Here is a 25,550-nt window from a genome sequence, read left to right on the forward strand (position 1 = left end):
GAGTGATGAATTGTTAGGAAATTGATAGTGGATCGTTAATATTTGAAAGATTCGAGAGCGAATTTGTAAGAATGAAAGAGAAATTGTGATTGACATGTATTAATTTTGAAAAGTGGTTAGAATTCGTTAATATATACAAATTCACTACTGATTTCATTAACGAGTCAACCAATTTCGACAAATTAGTTAATTCGTTAAAATATATTATCAAAAGAGTTAATTTTCTTGAGAAATACGTTTTATTCTACCGAAAATTCGGCAGAGTTTCCCCTAAAATATTGACTAACCAAAATCTGCAATTAAAACAAAAACACATATATAACCAACCAAGACTATCTTATTAACATACTAAATACTAAATTGAACCAAGACTATCTTATTAACATACTAAATACTTAAACAAATCATGTTACAATTACATTAAATTACACTAAACACGTTACTAATTAATTTAATATATTACTTTTAACTTAATTAATCTAATCTATCATATTACACATTATTAAAAAAAATTGACTATTACTATATGTTACTATTTTCATCAAAGTTATATTATCATTTAATCTAACATGTTACTATTTTCATATATATTACTAATTAATCTATACGAAATAATCTAAAAATATTAAATAATCTATAAATATTAATAATTACAAATACCTAACGTTTTTTCGAGGCGACGACGAGGCACTGAGACGACGGGGCTACGAGTGACCAAGCTGCGGCGATGGCTGGGCCGAGGGTGGGCCGGGGGCTGGGCCGAGGGCTGTTGTGCGTGAGCGAGGGTTGAGGCCGTTCACTGAGACGACGAGGCTGCGAGTAAAATACCGGGATCTAATCACACACAGACCCACATTGCAAAAAAAAAAAGCCACGGAATTTGGATTCGTCATACCGGGATATTCTTGTCTGAATCCAAAAGGCGAGCGAGAGAGAGAATGGAACGAACGGGTGTGCAATGGAGTCGGGCCTCTCGGTTTTCGTTCTCAGTGGTGTTCGAGGAGGGAGCGAGGTGGTGAAGTACCGGGGAGCAAGGCCGGAGCGGTGAGAGGGTGGGTCGGGCCTGGTCGCCGGAGGATGTTCGGGTGGGTCGGGAGGGGTCGGAGAGAGACAGAGTGAGATTGACGGAGAGAGAGTGAGACAGAGAGAGAGAGAGAGTGTGAGGCTTACCTGGAGGACGGTGCCGGGAATGGAGGCGGGGCTGGTCCGCCGGAGACGAGCGTCGGGCTGGAGGCGGGGCTGGTGGCGCCGGGGACGAGCGTCGGGCGCTGGAGGCGGGGCTGGTGGCGCCGGGGACGAGCGACGGGCTGGAGGACGGTCGACGGTCGTCGGGCTGGGGGACGAGCGTCGGGGCTGGTCGCCGGAGGATGTTCGGGTGGGTCGGGAGGGGTCGGAGAGAGACAGAGTGAGATTGACGGAGAGAGAGTGAGACAGAGAGAGAGAGAGAGAGTGTGAGGCTTACCTGGAGGACGGCGCCGGGAATGGAGGCGGGGCTGGTCCGCCGGAGACGAGCGTCGGGCTGGAGGCGGGGCTGGTGGCGCCGGGGACGAGCGTCGGGCGCTGGAGGCGGGGCTGGTGGCGCCGGGGACGAGCGTCGGGCTGGAGGCGGGGCTGGTGGCGCCGGGGACGAGCGTCGGAGAGAGAGAGAGAAGAGAGAGTTAGAGAGTGAGAGAGTGAGGTTGGGCGAAGAAGAAGACGCTCGGGTATATAAATACCCTAAAACTATTAGGTGCGACATTGTCGCACCTAATAGTCATAAGTGTCGCACCTAATATGACTTTTAGGTGCGACACTGTCCCAATGTGAATTTCCAGAACCAAAACATTCGGGGGGAACTTCTGACCGTTTTAAATTTTTAAACCCATTAGGTGCGACACCAGTCGCACCCAATACCATTAGGTGCGACATCTGTCGCACCTAATAGTATCTGGTGCGACAATTTCATATCAGGTGCGACAAAGTCGCACCGGATAGCCATAATCATCAGCGAAATTTTTAGGCGCATGGAAGACTATCAGGTGCGACATGTCGCACCTAATATGTTCTTAGGTGCGACATGTCGCACCTAATACCCTTCCGCACCCAATATGTTAATTTGTAGTAGTGCCCGAACCCGAATCCTTCACGACTTCACTCACCCAAAATCGCGACCGAGACCCACCTCTCTCTCTCCCTGATTCGCGACCAGTCTCACTCACCCAAAATCGCGACCGAACCCAAATCCTTCACGACCAGTCTCACTCTCTCTCTCTCTCATTCAACTTTGAGCTCACCCTCCGTCACGCTCAAGAAAACACGACCAAAGCTCATAGATCCGGACTCAAGGTTAGTTTTGTTTTGTTTTTTTTGTTTTATCAAACTTTTCTTTGGTTTTTGGGTATGTTTATTCTGGGTATGTTTGAGATTGAAAAAAAATACGCTTTTTGTTCTGGGCAATTTTTATTGTTTTCTCTTGTTTTTAGGCGAAGTTCATGAGTTGTTGACATCAGATGTCAACAGTTGACGCAACTGTTGACATCTGATGTCAACAACTCATGAACTTCGCTGATAGTAATGTCATCGAAGTTCATCAGTTGTTGACATTAGATGTCAACAGTTGACGTCAACTGTTGACGTAAATTGTTGACATTAGCGAGATTTAGAGATCAACTGTTGACATCTGAAGTCAACAGTTACTAACTTACCTTTGTTTATTGTATGCAGTGATGACGGAAATTTATTTATTATTCAAGCATAGTGGTACTTGGGTTGAACCTGGTCGGTATCATGAGAAAGGATCTTTCGGAATTATGGTCCTGTCTGAAGTGAGCTTCGCTAGTTTGATGCAAATAATTTACGCGTATTTGCGCAAAACACCATCTACCCATACAATTGGCGTTTCATATGCGATGGCTAGTGCAATGATACCTGTTGAGATAACCAACGACGACATGCTGAAAGGTTATTTATACTTGAGAAGAAGGAGGGAAGATGACACGGAGAAATTACAATTGATATTGGACATAAAAGAAAAACCATCGGGGCTCGATTCTCCAAGAGTTGGATCCACTCACAACAGCCGCGATAGTGGTTGTGACGGAAATCCCCTTATGCCATCAATACCCGAGGAGGGGTGTGATTCGGTCCCAACTCATGAATCGGCAATTCGTTCTACATTAGGATTGGATGACATTAGATTGTCAGATAATGAGACACAACAACAACGACGAGGCTTCCCACCACGAAACCCAACTCCTCCTCCACCAAGACGAAACTCCCCTCCTCAACCACCACGAAACTCTATGTCTCCACCACGACGAAACTCCACTCCTCAACCACCACAAAACTCCCCCCCTCCACCACCACGAAACTCTATGTCTCCACCACGACGAAACTCCCCTCCTCAACCACCACAAAACTCCCCCCCTCCACCACCACGAAACTCTATGTCTCCACCACGACGAAACTCCCCTCCTCAACCACCATGAAACTCTATGTCTCCACCACGACGAAACTCCCCCCCTCCACCACCACGAAACTCCCCCCCTCCTCCACCGCGAAGAACAAGTCCTCCACCGTCCCCTCCACATAGTGTGCCAAGTTCGTCTACTACGAGAGAGGACACCCTTATTTTGGATGGTGATTCCCCTGTATTTATTGAGCGTTATGCATTGTACTCGAATAAAAAGACTTTAAAGAAACACTTGATGTTGTTCGCCATAAGCAACAACTTCTCGTATATGACAAAGAGCTCGGACAAAAACACCTTGCACGTTGTTTGTCCGGGAGAGCATTGTAAATGGGTTGTTCGAGCTGTGAGAAAGGAAAACACACCCATATTTCAAATTAGAAGGTAAACTCTCTGTTGAATTATGAATTTGAATTAGAGTTATCAACTGTTGACATCAATTGTTGACATCTGTGAGATATTTCCTCTCAGTCAACAGAAGGCAAATAAGTCACAGATGTCAACAATTGACGTCAACTGTTGACATCAATTGTTGACGTCGGTGAATTATTTTCCTTCTTTTGACTGAGAGCGAATATCTCACAGACGTCAACAATTGACGTCAACAATTGATGTCAACAATTAATGTCAACAGGTGATAACTCTAAAATCAACAGTTGACATTTTGGTTTTGAAACTAATTGTATAATTTTCATATTTTAGATTTGACAATGAGCACGCTTGTCCCCTAAACTTAAGGCAAGGACGTCACCCTCAAGCAACAGCTTCGTTAATATGAGAGATGGTTAAGCATAAGTGTATTGATCCAACCGTTGGAATGAGCAAACCAAAAGAGATAAGGAATTACATGCAAATGGATTACGGAGTGTCTATGTCTTACAAAAAGGCTTGGCGGTCCTGAGAAGAGGCTCTAAAGTCCCTCTACGGCAATTCGAAAGACTCGTACAAGTTCTTGCCTAAGCTAAGGTACATGATCGAGACTAAGAATACGGGTTCTTTTTTTGACCTTGTCACTGGTGATGGCGGTGTATTTGTAAGTTTTTTCATGTCACTCGGGCCATGGAGAACGGGGTGGAAGTACGTAAGGCCTGTTATTATTGTCGATGGTACACATTTGAAGAATTATTACAAAGGGACGTTATATACGGCATGTGGGATGGACGGAAACAAGCAGATTTTTCCACTAGCCTACAGTCTTGGTCCTTCAGAATCTAACGAGGCTTGGATTTCCTTCTTTGAAAAATTAAAGGACGCAATTGGGGAACGGGAGCAACAAGTATTTGTATCCGATAGACATGCTGGTATAATCAATGGCCTCAAGACGGTATTTCCAAATTGTGATCATGGTTTTTGCATGTTCCATCTACACGGTAATTTGAAGACTACTTTCAAGGGGATCACGAAGGAGGTGAAGTGGAAATTTTACGGTGCCGCAAAAGCATACACTCAGCGGGAATTTGAAAGTTTTATGGTCATGTTGGACGCTGAAAATCCTGAAATACGTCGCTACTTAGCCAATAATGTCGGGTACCAAAGATGGGCAAGGTGTATGTTCAGGGCAAAGAGGTATGGTATCATGACGAACAACAATGCGGAGTCCTTAAATGCATTAAATGTAAAGGTGAGACAATTTCCAGTTTCAAAATTGATGGATTGGCTGAGAGAGCGAAGTATGAGATGGTTTTATGAGCGTCGGGAAGCTGCGACAAATACACAAACCATTTTGACAAAAGAATACCAAGCCAGAGCAGAAAAATACACTTCGTATGCTGTTCGAATGTTGGTAAGTGTTTGAGAATTAACTAAAGATGTCAGCAAGTGACGTAAATTGTTGACATTGATGTCAACAATTGATGTTAATTGTTGACATTGACGTCAACAGTTGACGTCAATTGTTGACATTGACGTCAACAGTTGACGTCTGTGATTTATGAGCTCTCTGTTTGTTGACATCAATGTCAACAGTTGACGTCAATTGTTGACATCAATATCAACAATTGACGTCAACTGTTGACATTGATGTAAACAGTTGACGTCAATTGTTGACACTGATGTCAACAGTTGACGTCAACTGTTGACATCTGTGATGTATGAGCTCTCTGTTTGTTGACATTGATGTCAACAATTGACGTCAATTGTTGATGTTGATGACAACAGTTGACGTCAATTGTTGACATCAATGTCAACAATGTAAGAATTCTCAGTAATTAAATATTAAATATGATTTTTTGTGCCAGGTGAGGCCATCTTCAGTCGAGGAGTTTGAGGTAGTTGACAGAGAGGGCATTGTATATGTCGTTAACTTAGAAGAACATACATGCTCATGTCGGCGATGGCAAGCTCATGAATTTATTTGTCCACATGGAATTGCGGCTTGTCGTGAACGTAATCTTCCGGTTGAGAACTTCATTTCCAAGTTCTATTCAACCGAGTATTTGAGGGCAACCTACGCAGATGTACACCATCCTCATGGCGACATTTCGAGTTGGGTTATCCCCCCCGAGGTGGAGAATATCGTAGTTCTTCCGCCTGAACACGCAGCGCGTGCCGCAGGTAGGCCGAAAAAGAGAAGAATACCCTCTCAAGGAGAGGAAGTTGGGAGGCGAAAGTGTGCGCGATGTGGGGTACTCGGCCACAACCGTCAAACATGCAGTAGTGCTACTCCATTGTCCACGGATTAGTTATAGCTTTATGTATTGTATTAATTATACTTTCTTCAGACTACTTTTGTTAGAGAGAATGTCTTTGTTTAAGAATCTCTTTGTTTAATTATACTTTGTTTAGACTACTTTTGTATTGTTGACATTGACGTCAATTGTTGACGTAAATTGTTGACATTGATGTCAACTGTTGACGTTAATTGTTGACATTGACGTCAATTGTTGACATTGACGTCAACTGTTAACGTTAATTGTTGACATTGACGTCAACTGTTGACGTTAATTATTGACATTGATGTCAACTGTTGACGTAAATTGTTGACATTGATGTCAACAGTTGACGTCAACAATTGACATCAATGTCAACAAACAGAAAGGTAATAAATCGCAGATGTCAACAGTTGACGTAAATTGTTGACACCAATGTCAACAATTGACGTAAAAACCATTAAAAAGACAAATACAGATTGATAATTGAAATATTGTTGATATTCATTAAACATGATATCATAGAATAAAGAGAAATGAAAAGTTTGAGAAGTTTCCTAATTATCATCTATTGTTAACATTGCTTCCTAATTTACCAAAAGATTAAGATAATAGTACTACGTGAACAACATGTTTTCCTAATTTACCAAAAGATTAAGATAATAGTACTACGTGAACAACATTTTTTCCTAATTTACCAAAAGATTAAGATAATAGTACTACGTGAACAACAGTTTTTCCTAATTTACCAAAAGATTAAGATAATAGTACTACGTGAACAACATTTTTTCCTAATTTTCATCTCTCTCCATGTCCGATCCAACATGGGTCGCCAACTTCACTGCCCCATGCCTGTATAAGTCGATCGTGAGCTGTTGTCGGTGCATGTTCATATCTTCTTGTTTGACCCCAAGTAGATCTATGCCGTGACTCATAAACTCCATAGCCTTGACGACAAACATGCCACAATCACCACTGTTTTGAAAAAAATTGCGATTAGACAACTTGTTCATCATATTAATACGGTATTATTAAATAATAGTGTTATATGTACCCATTGCTCTGCTGTGACATGGTGAGCGACATGGATACTGTGAACGGGGCTGAGCTCGTGTCTTCAATACTCATACGATCAAACGCGTCAATAGAGCAGAGGACTAGTGGGAGGAATTCTGCAATTTGTTGGACATGGCATGTCACCATTTTTTTATGAGGCTTGTTGCTTGACATAGAATCATAGATTGTAATGGACCGTTCGCGAATCGATACAACCAGAAGCAACCAGTGCGTCCTATCCTTGAAACAACAGGGCAAATAGACGTGATCGACATCTACCCAGGGCCAAGAGTGTGTCAAGGACTTGTTGGTCGCGGTTATGTAATCATAGATCCGAGACTGCCTTGACCAATTAAACTTGTCCTTGTCTCTGCATTTCTTCCAAGCGTCATACCCAAGGAGGCAATAGGTGACAAAGAAAGCCGGCATAATTGTGAATGACTTTTGCAATTTCCCAGTCATTCTCTTCTTCCGGAGGTAGTAAGAGATGATATAAACATGCTACCACAAAATATTGAGGGATTAATATTAGAGAACAAAGAATGTCAACAACTGACGTCAACTGTTGACATCAATGTCAACAATTGACGTCAACTGTTGTCATCAATGTCAACAATTGACGTCAACTGTTGACATCAATGTCAACAATTGACGTAAACTGTTGACATCTGTGTCAACAAACAGAAAGGTAATAAATCGCAGATGTCAACAGTTGACGTCAATTGTTGACACCAATGTCAACAGTTGACGTCAATTGTTGACACCAATGTCTAGACTTCAAAACCATTAAAAAACAACAGTAGAGTTGAATGTCGTACCTGATCGCTAAGCCATTCTTCTTCGGTCCAGAGGTTACGGAAAAATGTCTTTGATCTAATTTCAATTTCTGTGAAATTCCATCCCCATGGCAATTTATCTTCCAGTGGCTCGTACCAACGTTGTTCATCATCTTTCTTCTTCAACAATCCAAACTTCAGCCATGTCTCCATTACAGTGATGTCCTCAAGATTTGATGGAGTAAAAGGAGGAGTCAATGGATTTTTGAATGGACGCGAAATTCCTTTCGTAAACTTCGCGAACGGCCTCGGAATGGGTGTAGGAGTGTACCTATCAGGTGGCTCGTACCAACGTTGTTCATCATCTTTCTTCTTCAACAATCCAAACTTCAGTCATGTCTCCATTACAGTGATGTCCTCAAGATTTGATGGAGTAAAAGGAGGAGTCAATGGATTTTTGAATGGACGCGAAATTCCTTTCGTAAACTTCGCGAACGGCCTCGGAATGGGTGTAGGAGTGTACCTATCCGGCGGTCGAGTGATTCTCACAGGTCTTTGCGGTGAATCGTCTATGTTAATCGGAATAATCTTCCATGAATCCCGATTTTCCTTATCCTTTGCGGCATTTAACTCGTCCTCGATTTCCTCGCGGGTTCGTCCATCCGGAACCGAGCCTACAAAGATGAGTTGACTATCATCATACATCTCATCTTCAAACTGCTCACAATCTAATTCTAGAATGCGGGCTCTCGATTGGGACTCAGTTAGTTCTTGACTTGATTCTAACTGGCTCTCTTTCATCAACCCTTAATTTAAAAGATGAATGTCAACAATTGATGTTAACTGTGGACATCAATGTCAACAATTGACGTCAACTGTTGATATCAATGTCAACAATTGACGTCAACTGTGGACATCAATGTCAACAATTGACGTCAATTGTTGACATTGATGTCAACTGTTCAAGTGAATTGTTGACATTGATGAACATAGATAGAGATCCAAAAACTTTTCAAAAACCACAAACCAAAAACTTTTCAAAAAACACAAATAACAAACTTTTCATAAAACAAAAACCAGAAACTTTTCATCAAACACAAACCAAAAACTTCATAAAACACAAACCAAAAACTTTTGATAAAACACAAACCAAACTCGACTCTTCAACCAATAATACCTTCTTGAGTCTCTTGTGTATCTCTTATGTCATCTCCTATGCTGACAACCGGCTCAACATCTCCTTCATCTTTTTTTCTCTTTTCAGCCTCTTCCTCATCTTTCTCATCTTCGTTTCTCTTTTCAGCCTCTTCTTTGTCTTCGTCTTTCTCGGTCGAATCTTCTGGATCATGTTGCTCTTCAGGTTGTGCATCTTTGACAGCTCCCGGTATCATCTTGGCCAGCTCCATCATCTTTTCATTCACACATCTAGTGAATTCTTTGAAGCTCTGTTCCATCTCCGTCTTGAACGCCGCGAACTCTGTCCTTATATGGGTGACAGAGGCTTCAACGGCCATCAACCGAGCCTATGTTAAAAGTAGACGTAAGCCAATGTTTTATATTAATAAAGCATAAATCATGTATGAAAGATTTACAAACCTCAGAGTTTTCTCCGATGCCGGACGGATGTGTTGTATACGGAGTGGATGTGCCTCCACTTGATTCGACCGGTGCTTGTCAAAATAAATGTCAACAAAGGTTAGGCAACTCTCATAAATCACAGATATCAACAGTTGACGTCAAGTGTTGACGTCACTGTCAACAAACAGAAATGTTATAAATCACAGATATCAACAGTTTACATCAATTGTTGACATTGATGTCAACAATTGACGTCAACTGTTGACATCACTGTCAACAAACAAAAATGTCATAAATCACAGATATCAACAGTTGACATCAATTGTTGACATTGATGTCAACAATTGACGTCAACTGTTGACATCACTGTCAACAAACAGAAATGTCATAAATCACAGATGTCAACAGTTGACGTCAATGGTTGACATTGACGTCAACAGTTGACGTCAATGGTTGACATTGATGTCAACAGTTGACGTCAATTGTTGACATCAATGTCCACAGTAGACATCAATTGTTGACATGGATATCAACAGTTGACGTCAATTGTTGACATTGATGTCAACAGTTGACGTCAATTGTTAACATTGATGTCAACAGTTGACGTCAATTGTTAACATTGATGTCAACAGTTGACGTCAACTGTTGACATCAATGTCAACAATTGACGTTAAAACCATAAAAAAAACACATAATCAAGATTAATCACCTTCTGTTTCAGCTTCGGTTGGCTCGACTTCTTCATTGTCTTCAAGCTAACCTCTTCTCCTCCCATTGGCTTGAACACAAAGTTCTCAGATTGCCACGAAATGGTTGAGAACGTGTTGTCAACGACATGAGTCTTTGATTTCCACCGACGCATGAGAGGTACATCGGTATCAGACAATCTCTCGCAATACAAGAGTGTCGAGAACACGGGCATGGTTTCGTACGCCCAAATTTGAAGTGGGTACATGAAAGAAGGAAGGTTTATCTTCGCCTTGGAATCCTTCTTCTCCACATTCTTCACGTACTTACGGTAGTTTTCAACGAAGAACTTCCAAACCACATTGCCCCACGGGTACGAGTTAAACTGGTCCAAGTCCTCTACCAATTTAACGTACGACCAATCTCGAATGGTCGTACCCAAAGGGGCACCGAGAAGTACGTTGAAGAGAAAATGAAGCAGCAAGAGCTTGACTCATTTCTCATGCGGCCACCCTTGCGATTCCATCAATTTTGTTGTAAGCACGACGCGACTGTTGGTCGTCCCGTTGGAGAACAATTCACTGAACAGTCCACCTTCGGCCGGTTCGGTATAATCCAAGGCAGGGACGTCCCCATGGTGCAGCCCTAAGATAGAACAAAAATCCTCTCTTGTGAACGCCCGCGGTTCTCCCCCGAGCTCAATAAAGAGAGTATCTGTTGTCAATGGTGCCCACAAGAAGAGTTGTAGTCTTTATTTTGTACATTTGATGTAATAAAGTCTCATGAAGACTCTTGCTTGTAATTGCCTATTCATTCATTAATAAAGTTGAAACGTTCATTCAATCTTCCTTGTCTGAAGCTTTATGATAAAACCATAGTCTTTTAGTCCATAAACAAACTTAACAACTTACGAAGAGACAAATGTAGATTTGCATGAACAAACTCTTCGTAGTTTGCTTAAAACGATATATTCGCAATCTTAGGGTCAAAGGACTATTGACCTCAGTATGATTGTTAGAAGAATCTATGATGTCTGGTTATGAGGCATTGAGAGTTGGAGACTCTATAGTTCTTCTAGGTATCTTCCGAAGGTACTGAATTGACCAGTGCACTTCTAGAGACAATATAAGAACAAACCATTTAACCTCTTATGTCTCGAAGTCACTATGTATGAATTGCATCATGCTTACCTTAATCCTGAAATGAGACATGCCATTTCACACCTTAGTATTCTCATTTGAGAAAGTCAAAGTTCGGACTCACTATGTGATTCCGAACAAGGCCTATTGGTGAAGTACTAAGTTGTGAGTCTGTCATGAGTAACTTTGTGAAGTTCTCATAGATATGGAATTCACGTACAAGATTGCTGAAATGCAATGTATGTCACCTCATGCTTTGTTCCTTGGAGCGTGAATAAATGAGCTGGCCAGTGTCCAAATTGAGTCCTGACTCTTTTGGATGAAACAATGTGACTTGTTAGCTCCTCGTCAATACATTGTTTCTAACTTATTCACAAGCGACAAAGGAGTTGAGGAAATAACAGCTAGAAGGGTAAAATGGTAATTTAGTAAATCCCGACTAGCTGATGACATTCATGAAGGGTAAACATAGATAATATTCAGTGGATCCGCTCATCATAATTAGGTCGAATTCTTGAGTAGAAAATAAATTCATTTGAACCGAGAGATTTTCAGTGTCAGCTCTTTAGTGGAGTCAGTTGACATTAAGCTAAACTTGGAAAAGGTTTGTGAACTTTTGAGTCCAAGTGTTTAGCTCAAGCTTTGTTCATTTGGGTCCATGAGGTCACTGTCACGAATCACATCGATAGGAATAGTTAAACTGGATGCTAAGTCAAAACAAGAACGAAAATTGTCGAAAGGGTATTTTTATCTTTTGAGACATAAGGATGAAATGGATGTCAATAAATTTTGACAAGTTCATTTGATGACTTAATATCACTCGGCCATAATATGATTAACTGGGCCTTGTGAATTAATTTCATTTCATGAGAATTTTATTGAAAATTCTTAATGGGCCTTTCTCATGTTGTCATGAACAAATGAAGAAGCTTCTAGAAGCTCCTTCTAGAGAGACTTGGGCGCCTACCCTAATAGAGAAATAGGAGAGTTTATTTTGTGCATAAATGTATTTAGATACTTGCCAAAAGAAAAAGAGGAAACAAATTTCCTCCAAGAGGAAAGTGGGAATCGGCCAAGTGAGAGACAAGGCAAGGCCTTGAACAAAATTGGAAACAAATCAAGGCTTCTAGAAGCCTTGAGTTGGCCGAGTGTCTCAAAGGAAAAAAGAGGAAATTGCTCATGAATATGTGATATTCTATAGAAGAGGAAACTACCTTATTGAAGGTGAGACCTCTCCTATAAATAGGAGCCTCATTTCCTCACATTTCATTCATCCAAGTTTAAGAGATTTGAGAGACTCTCTCTCTCTAGAACTTGTGGCCGAAATCCTCTCTCTCTCTCTCTAGTTTATTTTCGATTTTTTCTTGTCTTGGCACCTAGGTCCTCACTCGACCTAGTGTTTAGCTCTGCGACTTCGAGACTCGTTCTTAAGTCGTAGTGTTTAAAAGTGCCCACTCACTGATTCCTTCTTTTCGAGTGATTTAGTGATAGAAACTTTCGTGGTTGCTCGAGGTGCCGAGGAAAGAAAGAAAGACGTGCTGCGAGGGGAGACGAGCGTTGCAAACTTTCCACAAGCTTCTTCAAAGTTCAAGCTTCAAGAAAGGTTAGTAAACTTCTAGCTCATATTGGTTTTTAATTACATGTACTTGCACTTGTCTAGGTTAGTAAAAACTGTTTTACTTGTAAAAGAAAATTTTTAAAATTCCGCCGCTTACCGAAGCGTTAATTATTTTCTTAAACCCTAGATCGATTCCAACAGTATCTTCCCTCTCTTCTTCACGGATAAAGTAACCGACCCTCATCAATAAATGGTTAATTATCTTAGAGGATCGGGTGACCTTCGGGACGTCCAGAAATTGGCCAAAACAAGAGTTGCTGAACATAGCCTTCACTTCTGGACCCATAGCCGCTGATTTATCGAACGTCTCCAACGTTCCATAAAAACTGATATTATGATCAACCACATTTGATTCACAAACGTACCTCCTCCACCCCTGAATACTGAGCACAATTTCACACAATTTCAAACACAATTTCACACAATTTCAAACACAATTACACACAATTTCACACAATTTCAAACATAATTCCGAGCACAATTTCAAACACAATTTCCGAGCACAATTTCCGACCATAATCAAAGATTTTGTAACACATCAATTCACTACCACACCACAATTCATTCACTACCCAAAACCATTTTCAAACACAATTTCATTCACTACCACAACAGAATTAGTTCACTGCCCAAAAACAATAAATCTAAACCGGTGGGTTTACCTGGTCCGTATCAGAGGTGGGTTTCACGCCACGGCGGGGCTTCTTCGTAGCCTTCTTCGAGTTCAACTTGGGCGAAGCACTCGTTTTCCTTTTCCAGGCCGGAGAAGTGTTTGGCGTGGTCGCTCCGGACGCCTCCGGTTGTTTGAGCCCTATCATCCTAGGACTCTTTCGCGTTGTGGGTTCAAAAATAGGGTTGGGTAGGTCAGACATTGCGACTTGAGGGATTGGTCGAGTGAAGTCGAGTTCGGGCAAGGGTTTCGGTGGCGATTTTGGGTGAGTGAGACTGGTCGCGAATCAGGGAGAGAGAGAGAGGTGGGTCTCGGTCGCGATTTTGGGTGAGTGAAGTCGTGAAGGATTCGGGTTCGGGGTGGGTCTCGGTCGCAATTTTGGGTGAGTTTGGGTGAGGTCTGGGTGAGTTCAACTGAGAGAGAGAGAGAGAGTAAATGGGTTTACACGGTTAGGGAGAGAGAGAGAGGTATACGGGTTTACACGGTTAAGGAGAGAGAGAGAGAGAGAGATATATATATATATATATATATATATATAAATAATGAGATTTTGAATAAAAAATAGAAATTTTATTTTGGAATGATATTAAATGAGGTTGGTGTGAAATTGAAAGAAAAAAATAAGGTTGAGGGTATATTTGGTTTTTCACTTTTGAGGAAGTTGTATTTTTGGCCAAAGTTATAGTTTGGTGGATTTTTGGAAAAAATTATTGATATAGTGGTAGTTTGAGCAATTTCTCTTCAATATATCTATACATTATCTAGGAAGAACTATGGAGACCCAACTCTCTATGTTTAGGAATCAAACGTCATGAGTTCTGTTGTCGGTCGTTTTTGAAAAATAAAAAATATCAGGCCAGACCTCGAAAAAGCCCAACAAAGGCGCAAAGAGTCAAAAACCCTTTTAATGTAGGCGCAAGCCGAGCTTAAGTTCACACGCGCCGCTACAACGCGCAAGCACAAGTTCCCATCGTGCAGAAGGAATGGAGCACGCTAACCAAACCCTTTCGTGCGTAACTCTTGGTGTAAGGCACACGCGCGAGGCTTGTCGCGCGTGCGATGCTTGCTGCGCGTGAGGCTCGTTTCGCCCCCCTTGCGATGTTCGCCGCATGCGCCCTGCGATGCTCGTCGCGCGCCCCTTTTCTCCGCCCAGGAAGGCTTTTAAGCCATTCTCCTTCATATAAATACTCATCCTAGAGGGATCTAGATAATCAATATTAAACACTCTCTACTCGATTCTTGAGTTTTGAAACGTTGTCGAGGACCCTCCGCACACAGCTTCCTCTGATCGAGCACAGATCTCCTAAAATATTCTCAAATAATATCGGTGCCACCACGTCACTCACAACAATCATACTACTGTTGAACGTCGAAGTGCGCGTTAGAGGCACCGTCTCTACCTCTTCTAGATTATTTTCTTCTTCATTCACTCTTAGGTCTCTGCGACAAATAAAGAATGTTCTTGAGCTAGAAGTGTGACACTAATGAGTTTTGAGTTCCGCATACTCGGCTCGGATGCGATGACTTGGTCCGGTCTTGGGTCGAACCGCCCGGAGTGTTCAATCTGTTTAAATTTAAGTGACAACAAGATCTCCCAACAATTATCACCATGGTTCAATTGTCAATTCGATTCTAAGATAAAGATTTATAGATTTTAAACAACTTAAGAAGAGATCATATGCAAGTCTATATTGGATTCTTCAAATGTAGTGAGTTATAGGAGGACAATGGCATATTCATCACAAACACATTCTAATTTAAAAGGAATGATAAAGCTTCATTATTGAACTACCAATTCCGAAATTATAAACAAATAATCAATTTTCGGGGATCCATAAATATTTTATAGCCATGAACTATAATGTACATGATAAAACCTTGACATATCATTTACTTAAAATATCAAATAAACACGAGTATTTGGTTTGATTTTAATTAAATATTTGTAATTTGGTCGCTTTTGTGAGAAAAAAATTAAATAAAATCAAAATATCAAAATTTAACTATAAAAAATATATTTTGACAAATGTTAAACTTTATAAAACATATCACTTTTGGTGATTAGGTTTAAAAGGGAAAATTAATAAATTTAATTTGTTACACATAAAACTTCAACATGTGATTACTTTGGTGACTAATAATATTATATGTATACGAATCAAATTCCTAGTTAATTACCCAGCTATAATTGAATTACATTTTTCTGACATAAATTCCAAGACTATAAATTCAATTTGAATTCTCAATTCAAATAAAGTATCATCATTGAAATTTTGTTTAGTCAGAGACAAAATGTCGCACACAATGTAGAGTCAATGTATGCAACCAGCTTTTTGATGCAATAGATGAAAAATATAAAGCGGTGCGTAAAGTAAATGAAACAAATAATAATAACCCACATTGGTGAAACGTAATCTACTCTGGGGGCAGTTTTCCCAGTGAAATGACATTCACTTTATGAAAAGTAGTCAATAGTACATGATGGTCTTATATGAATGATCCCCATTTCAAAGCCATTTTCCAACTACTTCTCTTGAATTTCAACTCAAACTCCCTCTGAATTTGAGCTCATTTCACTTCCACCCAAACACTATCCATGTGTTTATTTATATTCAAATGTCAATAATCGTGAATACTCAATCTCAAAATACAAAGACCATTACGGACATAAGCTTTCTTTTATAGTTGTCAACATCTCTGGAAGTCTTAGAGTTTCTTTACCTATTCACATGGAAAAAATATACGTACAAGGTCTTCTGCTAACAATCCTAGAAAAATTGAAAATTTTCCAAATACACAGATTTTGCGCATAGCAAACAAGATGTGTCAACATATCATCGAGCAAGTTGGAAGATATTTTGCCAAAAAAAAATAAGGCAACAACACATGTACCAACAAACTCTCCCTTGATTATTTTTTAGGCAAGTATTTCCAGAGTCAGTACTTTTCAGACAAAGTCTCAATAAAACTTAAATTGACACTCCACACATATACTAGTAATCAAAAGTCAAAATAAATGATAAGTTAACTACCTCTTTCCTATAGTGCTTTAAAAACAAACCAAAGGCAAGGATAGACCAACTCAGAGAGAGGCACAAGTATGAGAACACGCATATGGTACTGAAGCAAACACAAGTAGAATACACAAATGCATAAATTCATAACAAACATAAGTCTTGACCAAGATCAGAGAGTAGCAGAACCTGAAGGAGTACATACTATAAACATAAATTCGGAGCAAAAACACATAGCTAAAGAGAAAATATCCAAAAGATGTACAGAGTAAAGCAAATCAAATGGTAGGAGACAGAGAACTAGAAGTAAAATTTTCATCATCGGAGCCACTAGAAGAGATGGAGTCTACATCAAACTCTTTTTCAGCATCAGCACGACATGCTGGGAGGTAGAAGCATCATCAGTGCGTGTTGTTAGAGTCATCAGCTTAATCAAACCGTCACACATAACTTTCTGGTGGGGAGAGATGTCAATGATCCCTTGTGAAGCACGAGCCTCATAGATCAAGGCTTTCAGAATATGACCTTGTTGCTTGTACCAAGGCCGACATCAATAGAAGGTCCACTAGATGGCCTAACATTTTCACATGCATGTTTCCCATCAAACAACTTGTGACTAAAGTTAAGCTTCCTTGGAAATGCACCAGAAATATCATCATCAGGAGAACATATCTATTTTGGCTCAAAAGAATGATGGTGAATGTTGTCGCATGAAAAATGAACAATTATATAATGCTTCGAGCGGTTCGACCCAAGGCCGCACCCCAACCAACTGAGGGAAACTCAAAAGTCACAAGTTGTTCACTTCGTCGCGGAGATCTAACAATAAGAAGAAGATATATCAAACGTAGAAGGGCGTAGAGACAGTGCCTCTAGCGTGCTCTCCAGTGCTCAACATTAGTATGATTGCTATGTAAAGTGAGGGGCCAATATTCGTTACTGAATATTTAGAAATACTGTATGCTCGATAGAGGAAATGGAGTGCGGATGATCCTCGCAACGTTTCAAACAACTAGAATCGAGTAAGCTTGAGAGAGAATTATGTGTACACGACCTTTCTAAAGAGGGTATATATAATGCTTGGGAGGCTGAGGGGAGCCTCTTTTTCATTTTGCATAGAGCGCGCAATGTAATTTGGTGAGCGCGATAACAAGGAGCAGCGCGCGCTCGTCTGCGTACTGGCATGCCGCGCCGGATGGGCCTTAGGACTCAAAATTCGATGTGGATCGCACTGAATTTAATATTTTGAGTCTTCTAAGAATAATAAAAAATATTAGCCTCCTAAGTTCGTTGCTCGGAGGGTCCGGGCGATGAACTTTAGTCGTCTTACTCTGGGTGTTCTAGGAAAACGGATTTCCTGGACTTAGCTGTCGCGAAGAAAGTTCCTTTTTTTTACTAATCTATCGTGCGTTTTCGGGGTGGCACGACGCACCAGATGTGTGCGCTTGTGCAGATGGGTGTATTGGTGCGTGGTGAGGACGACCTAGTAGTGCTTTTTTCCTCTTTTCCTTCTTTACTCTTTTCCTCGTTGGAGAAGGAGTATGATTCTTCGTTTTGGAATCTTACTTTTCCTTCCTGTTGGAATGGATCTAGGGTTTAAGAAAAAGTTTAACGCTTCGGTAAGCGGCGGAATTTTAAAAAATTTCTTTTGACAAGTAAAACGATTTTACTAACCTCGACAAAGAACAAGTACATGTAAATAAAAACTATTATGAGCATAATAAATTTACTATCATTTTTAGAAGCTTGAATGTTGATGAGCCTTCGGAAGGCTGAAAACGTTTGTCTCCCTCGCATCACGTCTCTCTTCTTTCCTCACCAACTCGAGCAACCACGAAAGTTTATATCACTATAATCACTCGAGAAAAATAGGAATTAGTGTGTGGGCACTTTTAAACACTATGACTCAAGAACAAGTCTCAAAGTCGAAGAGCTAAACTCGCTAGGTCAAATGAGGACCTAGGTGCAAAAAAAAACGAAAAGAACTTAGAGAGAGAAGGAGAGAGGGGCGGCCAAGCTAGAGAGAGAAGCTCTCAATCTCTAAAACTTGGGATGAATGAAATGTGAAGAATGAGGCTCCTATTTATAGGAGAGGCTTTACCTTCAATAAGGTAGTTTCCTCTTCTATAGAATATCACATATTTATGAGGAAATATTGTCTTATTTCCTCTTTCATTTGCGCGGCCAAAGGGGCTTCTAGAAGGCTTGGATTTGTTTCATATTTTGCTCCATTGCCTTGCTTGGCCAAATTCCCTTATGCCATGCATAGGTAATTTGTTTCCTCTTTTTCTTTTGGCAAGTATCTTGATACATTTATGCACAAAATATTCTCTCTTTCTTTTGGGTAATGGGCGCCCAAGGCTTCTCTAGAAGGAGCTTCTAGAAGCTTCTTCATTTGTTCATGACAACATGAGAAAGGCCCATTAAGAATTTTCAATAAAATTCTTATGAAATGAAATTAATCCACAAGGCCCAATGAACTCATCATGGGCGAGTGATATAGGTCATCATATGACCATGTCAAAAAATTTATTGACATTCATTTCATCCTATGTCCTAAAAGACAAAAATACCCTTTTGACAATTTTTGTAAAACTTGTCTCATTTTTGTTTTGACTTAGCTTCTAGTTTAACTATTCCTACTCGATGTGATTTGTGATAGTAACCTCATGGATCCAAATTAACAAAGATTGAGCTAAACACTTGGACTCAAAAGTTCACAAACCTTTTCCAAGTTTAGCTTAATGCCAACTGACTCCACTAAAGAGTTGACACTGAAAATCTCTCGGTTCAAATGAATTTATTTTCTACTCAAGAATTCCACCAAATTATGATGAGCGGATCCACTGATTATTATCTATGTTTACCCTTCATGAATATCATCAGCTAGCCGGGATTTACAAAATTACCATTTTACCCTTCTAGCTGTTATTTCCTCAACTCCTTTGTTCGGAATCACATAGTGAGTCCGAACTCTGACTTTCTCAAATGAGAATACGTAAGCTGTGAAATGGCATGTCTCATTTCAGGATTAAGGTAAGCACGATGCAATTCATACGTAGTGACTTCGAGACATAAGAGGTTAAATGCTTTGTTCTTATTTCGTCTCTAGAAGTGCACTGGTCAATTCAATACCTTCGGAAGATAACTAGAAGAACTATAGAGTCTCCACCTCTCAATGCCCCATGACCAGACATCATAGATTCTCCTAACAATCGTGCTGTGGTCAATAGTCCTTTGACCATTAGATTGCGAATATATCGTTTTAAGCAAACTACGAAGAGTTTGTTCATGCAAATCTACATTTGTCTCTTCGTAAGTTGTTAAGTTTGTTTATGAACTAAAGACTAATGTTTTATTATAAAGCTTCAACAAACAAAGAAGAATGAATGAACGTTTCAACTTTTTAATAAATGAATAAGAAATTACAAGAAAGAGTCTTCGTGAGACTTTATTACATCAAATGTACAAAATAAAGACTACAACTCTTCTTATGGGCACCATTGACAAAAACTCCCACTTGACTCAAAGAAGATGTGTGTAGTCCTTCATGCCTAATCCTTCTCGATGTTGGTCGAAGACCTTGTTCGCTAGGGCCTTGGTGAATGGATCTGCCAGGTTGTCCACCGTTGAGATCTTCTTCACTTCCACGTCTCCGCGATGCATGATCTCTCGAATCAAATGGTATTTCCTCTCAATATGTTTAGAGCGCTTATGGCTTAGAGGTTCCTTTGAGTTAGCGGCAGCCCCACTATTATCACAATAAAGGGTCATGGGCTCGTCGACGTTTGGAACAACTTCCAAATACTCAAGGAATTTTCTAAGCCGTACAGCCTCTTTGGATGCTTCAGAAGCATCCACATATTCTGCTTCCATTGTGGAGTCAGCAATGCAAGATTGCTTAATACTCCTCCACACAACAGCTCCACCATTAAGGATGAACACAGATCCCAAATTGGATTTTCTGGAATCCTTATCCGCTTGAAAATCGGAGTCGGTATATCCCTTCATAGTCAGGTCAGTACCTGAGTATGTAAGCATCAAGTTCCTAGTTCTTTGAAGATACTTGAGAACATGCTTAACAGAAATCCAGTGCTCGGGTCCTGGGTTTGATTGTAAACGGCTTACTACGCCAACGGCGAAACATATATCAGGTCTAGTTCAAAGCATAGCATACATGAGACTTCCTACGGCAGAAGCGTAAGGAATTTTCTTCATTACTTCAATCTCTTGTGCAGTCTTGGGAGACCGGTCCTTAGAGAGTGAGACTCCATACCTAAAGGGTGTTTGGCCCTTCTTGGAGTCTTGCATCGAGAAACGATCCATCACTTTATCAATATAAGATGCTTGAGAGAGCGACAGGGTCCGGTTTTTCCGATCTCGAAAGATTTGGATCCCCAGAATGAACGTGGCTTCTCCTAGATCCTTCATATCGAATTGTTTTGCTAACCAGACCTTAACCTCAGATAACTTACCCATATCATTACCTATGAGTAATATATCATCGACATACATTACCAGAAACACAACTTTACCTTCGTGCATTAACTTGTAAACGCACGGCTCATCTATTGACTGCTCAAAGCCAAAGCTCTTCACAGTTTCATCTAATCTAATATCCCATGACCTAGATGCTTGCTTTAGTCCATAAATGGACTTAAGTAACTCACAAACCTTGGTCTCTTGACCTATATCCATGAAACCGTCTGGTTGAGCCATATAAATGCGCTAGTCAAGATTGCCATTCAAGAAGGCTGTCTTGACATCCATTTGCCAGATCTCATAGTCAAGAGCTGCAGCTATGAATAGAAGTATACGAATGGATTTAAGCATCGCGACTGGCGAGAAGGTTTCTTCATAGTCAATCCCTTCTTGTTGGGTATAACCCTTAGCCACTAGTCGTGCTTTGAACATCTCGACGTTCCCATCAGGACCCATTTTCTTCTTGTATATCCACTTACACCCTACGGGTTTAATCCCTTCAGGAAGGTATACAAGTTTCCAGAATTTGTTGACATACATCGAGTGCATCTAAACTTTCATGGCGTCAAGCCAAATGTTTGATTTAGAACAAGCCATCGCTTGGCCATAGGAAACAGGATCATCCATGTTAGAGACGGCTACGAGAGAGTCTCCATAGGACATGTACATGTCAGGCTTTTGAGTAGCCCTCCCACTACGTCTAAGTACTACTTGACGAGATTCTGAAGAGTTAGGTTGTGTTTCAGTTGGGGTAAGAACAGTTCTTACAGATGAGGTAAAAGCTTCCTCACCCAACTTTTCTTCAAGCACAATTTTGCTTCTAGGTTTTGCATCCTTCATAAAGTCTTCCTCAAGGAAACGAGCATTCGTGCTAACGAAAGTCTTATCTTCCTCGAGACTATAGAAGGTAAAACCTTTGGTTTCCTTTGGATATCCAACGAACAGACACAATTTTGACCTACTAGCCAACTTGCTAGTCTTTTTCCTTAGCACGTGTGCGGGGCAACCCCAAATTTTGATGCGGCCAAGATTTACTTTACGGTCAGACCATCATTCATAAGGAGTACCGGGAACCGTTTTGGACGAAACTTGGTTCAGAATGTAAGCGGCTGTTTCGAAGGCATATCCCCAAAAGGAAAGAGGGAGTGATGAGTAACTCATCATTGATCTAACCATCTCCATAAGAGTTCGATTTCTTCTCTCTGACACTCCGTTTTGTTGAGTTGTGCCAGGTGCGGTAAGCTGAGAAGCGATACATTCTTCTTTAAGAAAGTCATCGAACTCTTTAGACATTTACTCACCACCTCGATCAGATCGAAGGGTTTTGATCACTTTGCCAGTTTGCTTTTCCACTAAAGCCCTAAAGACCTTAAATACGTTAAAGGTCTCGGATTTGTGTTTGACCAAATAGATAAAACCATATCGCGAGTAATCATCGGTGAAGGTAACGAAGTATTCGTATCCTCCATGTGCCTGTTGGCTGAGCGGACCACATACATCAGAATATACTAGTTCCAGCAACGCAGTGGCTCTTCGACCCTTATCGGAGAAAGGTCGCTTAGTCATTTTTCCTTCTATGCAGGATTCACAAGTAGGTAGCGAACCTATTGCAGAGGCTTGGAGTGGACTATCCCTCACAAGTCTCTTAATCCTGTCTAGACTGATATGACCAAGTTTTAAGTGCCAGAGATATATTGATTTTGTTAGATCGGAGGATTCAGAAGGTTTGATCCTCTTTGTCTCGCTAATTAGATCGTTATCTATTTCGGTGTCTAAAAGAGAATGTTGAGTGGGATAGATGTAGAAAAAGAGCATTCTTCATGCATGCATCAGTGACAAAAGAATTATCAGTAAACGAAATACGAATTCCATTCTAAATGAACTTTAAATAATAATCTTGCTCAAGAAGATGAGCAACTGATATTAAGTTCTTCCCAAAGGTAGGAACATAATAAACATTATTCAAGTTTAAAGTGCGGTCTTGAAAAGACAGCGTCACGGATCCCACAGCTTTCGTAGACACCAGGCTCCCATCACTCCATTTGAAACAGAAGTCGCCTTCCTCCAAGCTTTTGGTTGAAACCAGTCAAGGAACAACAAATATGGTTAGTAGTAGCGGAGTCAAGAATCTACGTTGATACATTATCAGCTACTAAACATGCTTCGGTAATTAGTACGATTCTATGTTCCTTTGCTTTGAGATAGGCAGAACAGTTCTTCTTATCGGCCTTATAAGGTCTCTTCTTAGATTCAGAGGTGGAGGCTTTGTGCTCAGTAGCATGAGCCTATCATTGATTCCTCTTTCTCTTACTGAGACCTTCAGCAGTGTGAAGTTCCTTCATAAGCTTGGTAACAGTGTACTCTAGCTTATTCATGGAGTAGTTCCACTTGAAGGTATCAAAAGACTCGGGGAGAGTTTCAAAAGATCATATCTATTTTGGTCTCCTCGTTAATCTTAGATCCTAGGATTTCCATCTTATTCAGGTAACCAATGATCAGCATCATATGGTCCCTGATAGGAGTCCTAGCCTTCATGCGACAGTTCATAAACTGTTGGACTGCTTGTTGCCTTGCTTGACGCCTTTGCCCTCTAAACATCTCAAGGAGATTGTAGAGCATGTTGGCGGCAGTCTCGATATCACGATGTTGTTGTCGCAACACATTGTTCATTGATGCTAAGATATAGCACCTCACAATCTCATCGTATCGGAGCTAGGCTGCCAAGGCGTCTTTGTCCTCTTGTGTCGAATCTTCATTCATTTGAGGACAGGGGGTGGTGAGAACCCATTTGTGCTTATCGACATTAAGGACTATGTCGATGTTACGTTTCCAGTCGACGTAATTGTCGCCTTCAAGTTTATTCGAGGAAAGAATTGCTGAGAGAGGGTTGAGAGACATATTTCCTATAAAAGTTGAAACAAGTTTATGATTTAGTCTTTGGTTTAGGATTTAAGTTTGTTTAAGACTTGATAAAATCCAAAGGTGTTATAAACTAAACGATAATTTACTCCCTCAAGAAAAGGCCGCAAAAATCTCCATTTATAAGTAAATGACGCATCATTAATGCTTAGCCAAGATGTCAATACACCAATTTTGACTAGCCAACTTTTAAATTGGTTTGATCACTCACATCCTTTCGCAGAGCCTCAACGGAGGATTACTAGGGATTGAGCCTAAGTGTGCAACCAACCACTTAGTCCAAAAGGTCAAGTTTGAAAAACAATCCCCCAAGTGGAGGCCTTGTCGTCATTGTCTCACTCTCGGACGTAGCTCATTGAGCAATGATCGAAGCAAAAACGCCTTAGAGAACTCCCATTTAAGAGAGGGCCACAAGAACGGCTCTTAGTCTCACGTTAATTGCTTCTTTCATTAGTGTTGGGGATCGTGGGTTACAAACAACAAGTATAACTCTCCCACTTAGTTTTTGGAGTTGGTACATTGACTCTTATAAGTTCGGAAATGGATTTTCTAGTTATAGAGCGATAGAGCGGACAACTAGAAAAGAATCCTAGATTTTCATGTTCAGAGCAGTGTTAGTGCATAAAGGCACAAGGTACATACTCGGATCTTTTCATATTTTCTATTCGGGAAAGTGCATGAGGGAAGTTTACAAGTATTAAAAAAATAGTCCATCGATCCTAATATCTTTATGGTATTCTTAAAATACACATCTATATATCTCTTTTTCATATTTTTTATTAGAATATTCCAAAATAAAAAACCACTCTAAAAACAATCCTCATGAGCTCTGAAAGAACGTCTCTTCTCCGCCGTAGTTTAATCTATGATGTTCACTCTCCTCCACTGCAATATTTCTTCCAACGCTAGCTACGTACCTCTCCGACGTCAACGCTCCTCCGACTTCGTCTCTTCTTCAGCGCGGCCTCTACTCCAAGACTAGCCCTTCTATGACACTGCATCCCTTACGACGCTGCCTCGTTGATGTAATCTCTTCACCGACGCGCCTCTTCTTCGACGCTGGCACACGAACAATGTATCTTCTCTAGCGCGGCCTTTGCTCCGACGCAGCTCTTTTACCATACTACCTCGCTGACGCCGACTCTCCTCCGACACTGTCTTTTCTTCAGTGGCGTGTTACGCAACTTTTCTTTGACGCCGATTCTTATCAGGCGTCAAGCTAGCTATATTTTTTGTGTGTTAATGTTTAGGTTAAGTAGCTAATTAAATTAAGTGTACAAGTTAACTGATTAACAAGTCTATACAAATTAGATTTTGTATACGTGAATGTTGAGGCTGTATAAGTTGATTTACTTCGATAACAAATTTAGATTACATGCAATAATCTGTGAACCATGAGTTAGTTTACTCCATTAGCATGGAAGTAAATTAATTAAGTAATAGCAAACCAAGTGTTTTTTTTTTAATTTCAGGGGCCCATTCAAAACCTTACCATCGATAAATAAAAAAATACCC

General features: G+C 40.5%; 1 protein-coding gene across 1 annotated transcript; it reads left to right on the plus strand.

Annotated features, from left to right (window-relative positions):
• Positions 1-4,418: 4,418 nt before the first annotated feature.
• LOC149393286 (uncharacterized) lies at positions 4,419-5,243 on the plus strand. Its single transcript, XM_089617967.1, has one exon. The coding sequence runs from the start codon at positions 4,419-4,421 to the stop codon at positions 5,241-5,243; it is 825 nt and encodes a 274-aa protein (XP_089474093.1).
• Positions 5,244-25,550: the final 20,307 nt, after the last annotated feature.

The sequence above is a fragment of the Urtica dioica genome, chromosome 6 (assembly GCF_054948205.1).
Source record: "Urtica dioica subsp. dioica isolate 48M chromosome 6, U.dioica_male_clone48M_v1_H2, whole genome shotgun sequence".
Taxonomy (NCBI): Eukaryota; Viridiplantae; Streptophyta; class Magnoliopsida; order Rosales; family Urticaceae; genus Urtica; species Urtica dioica.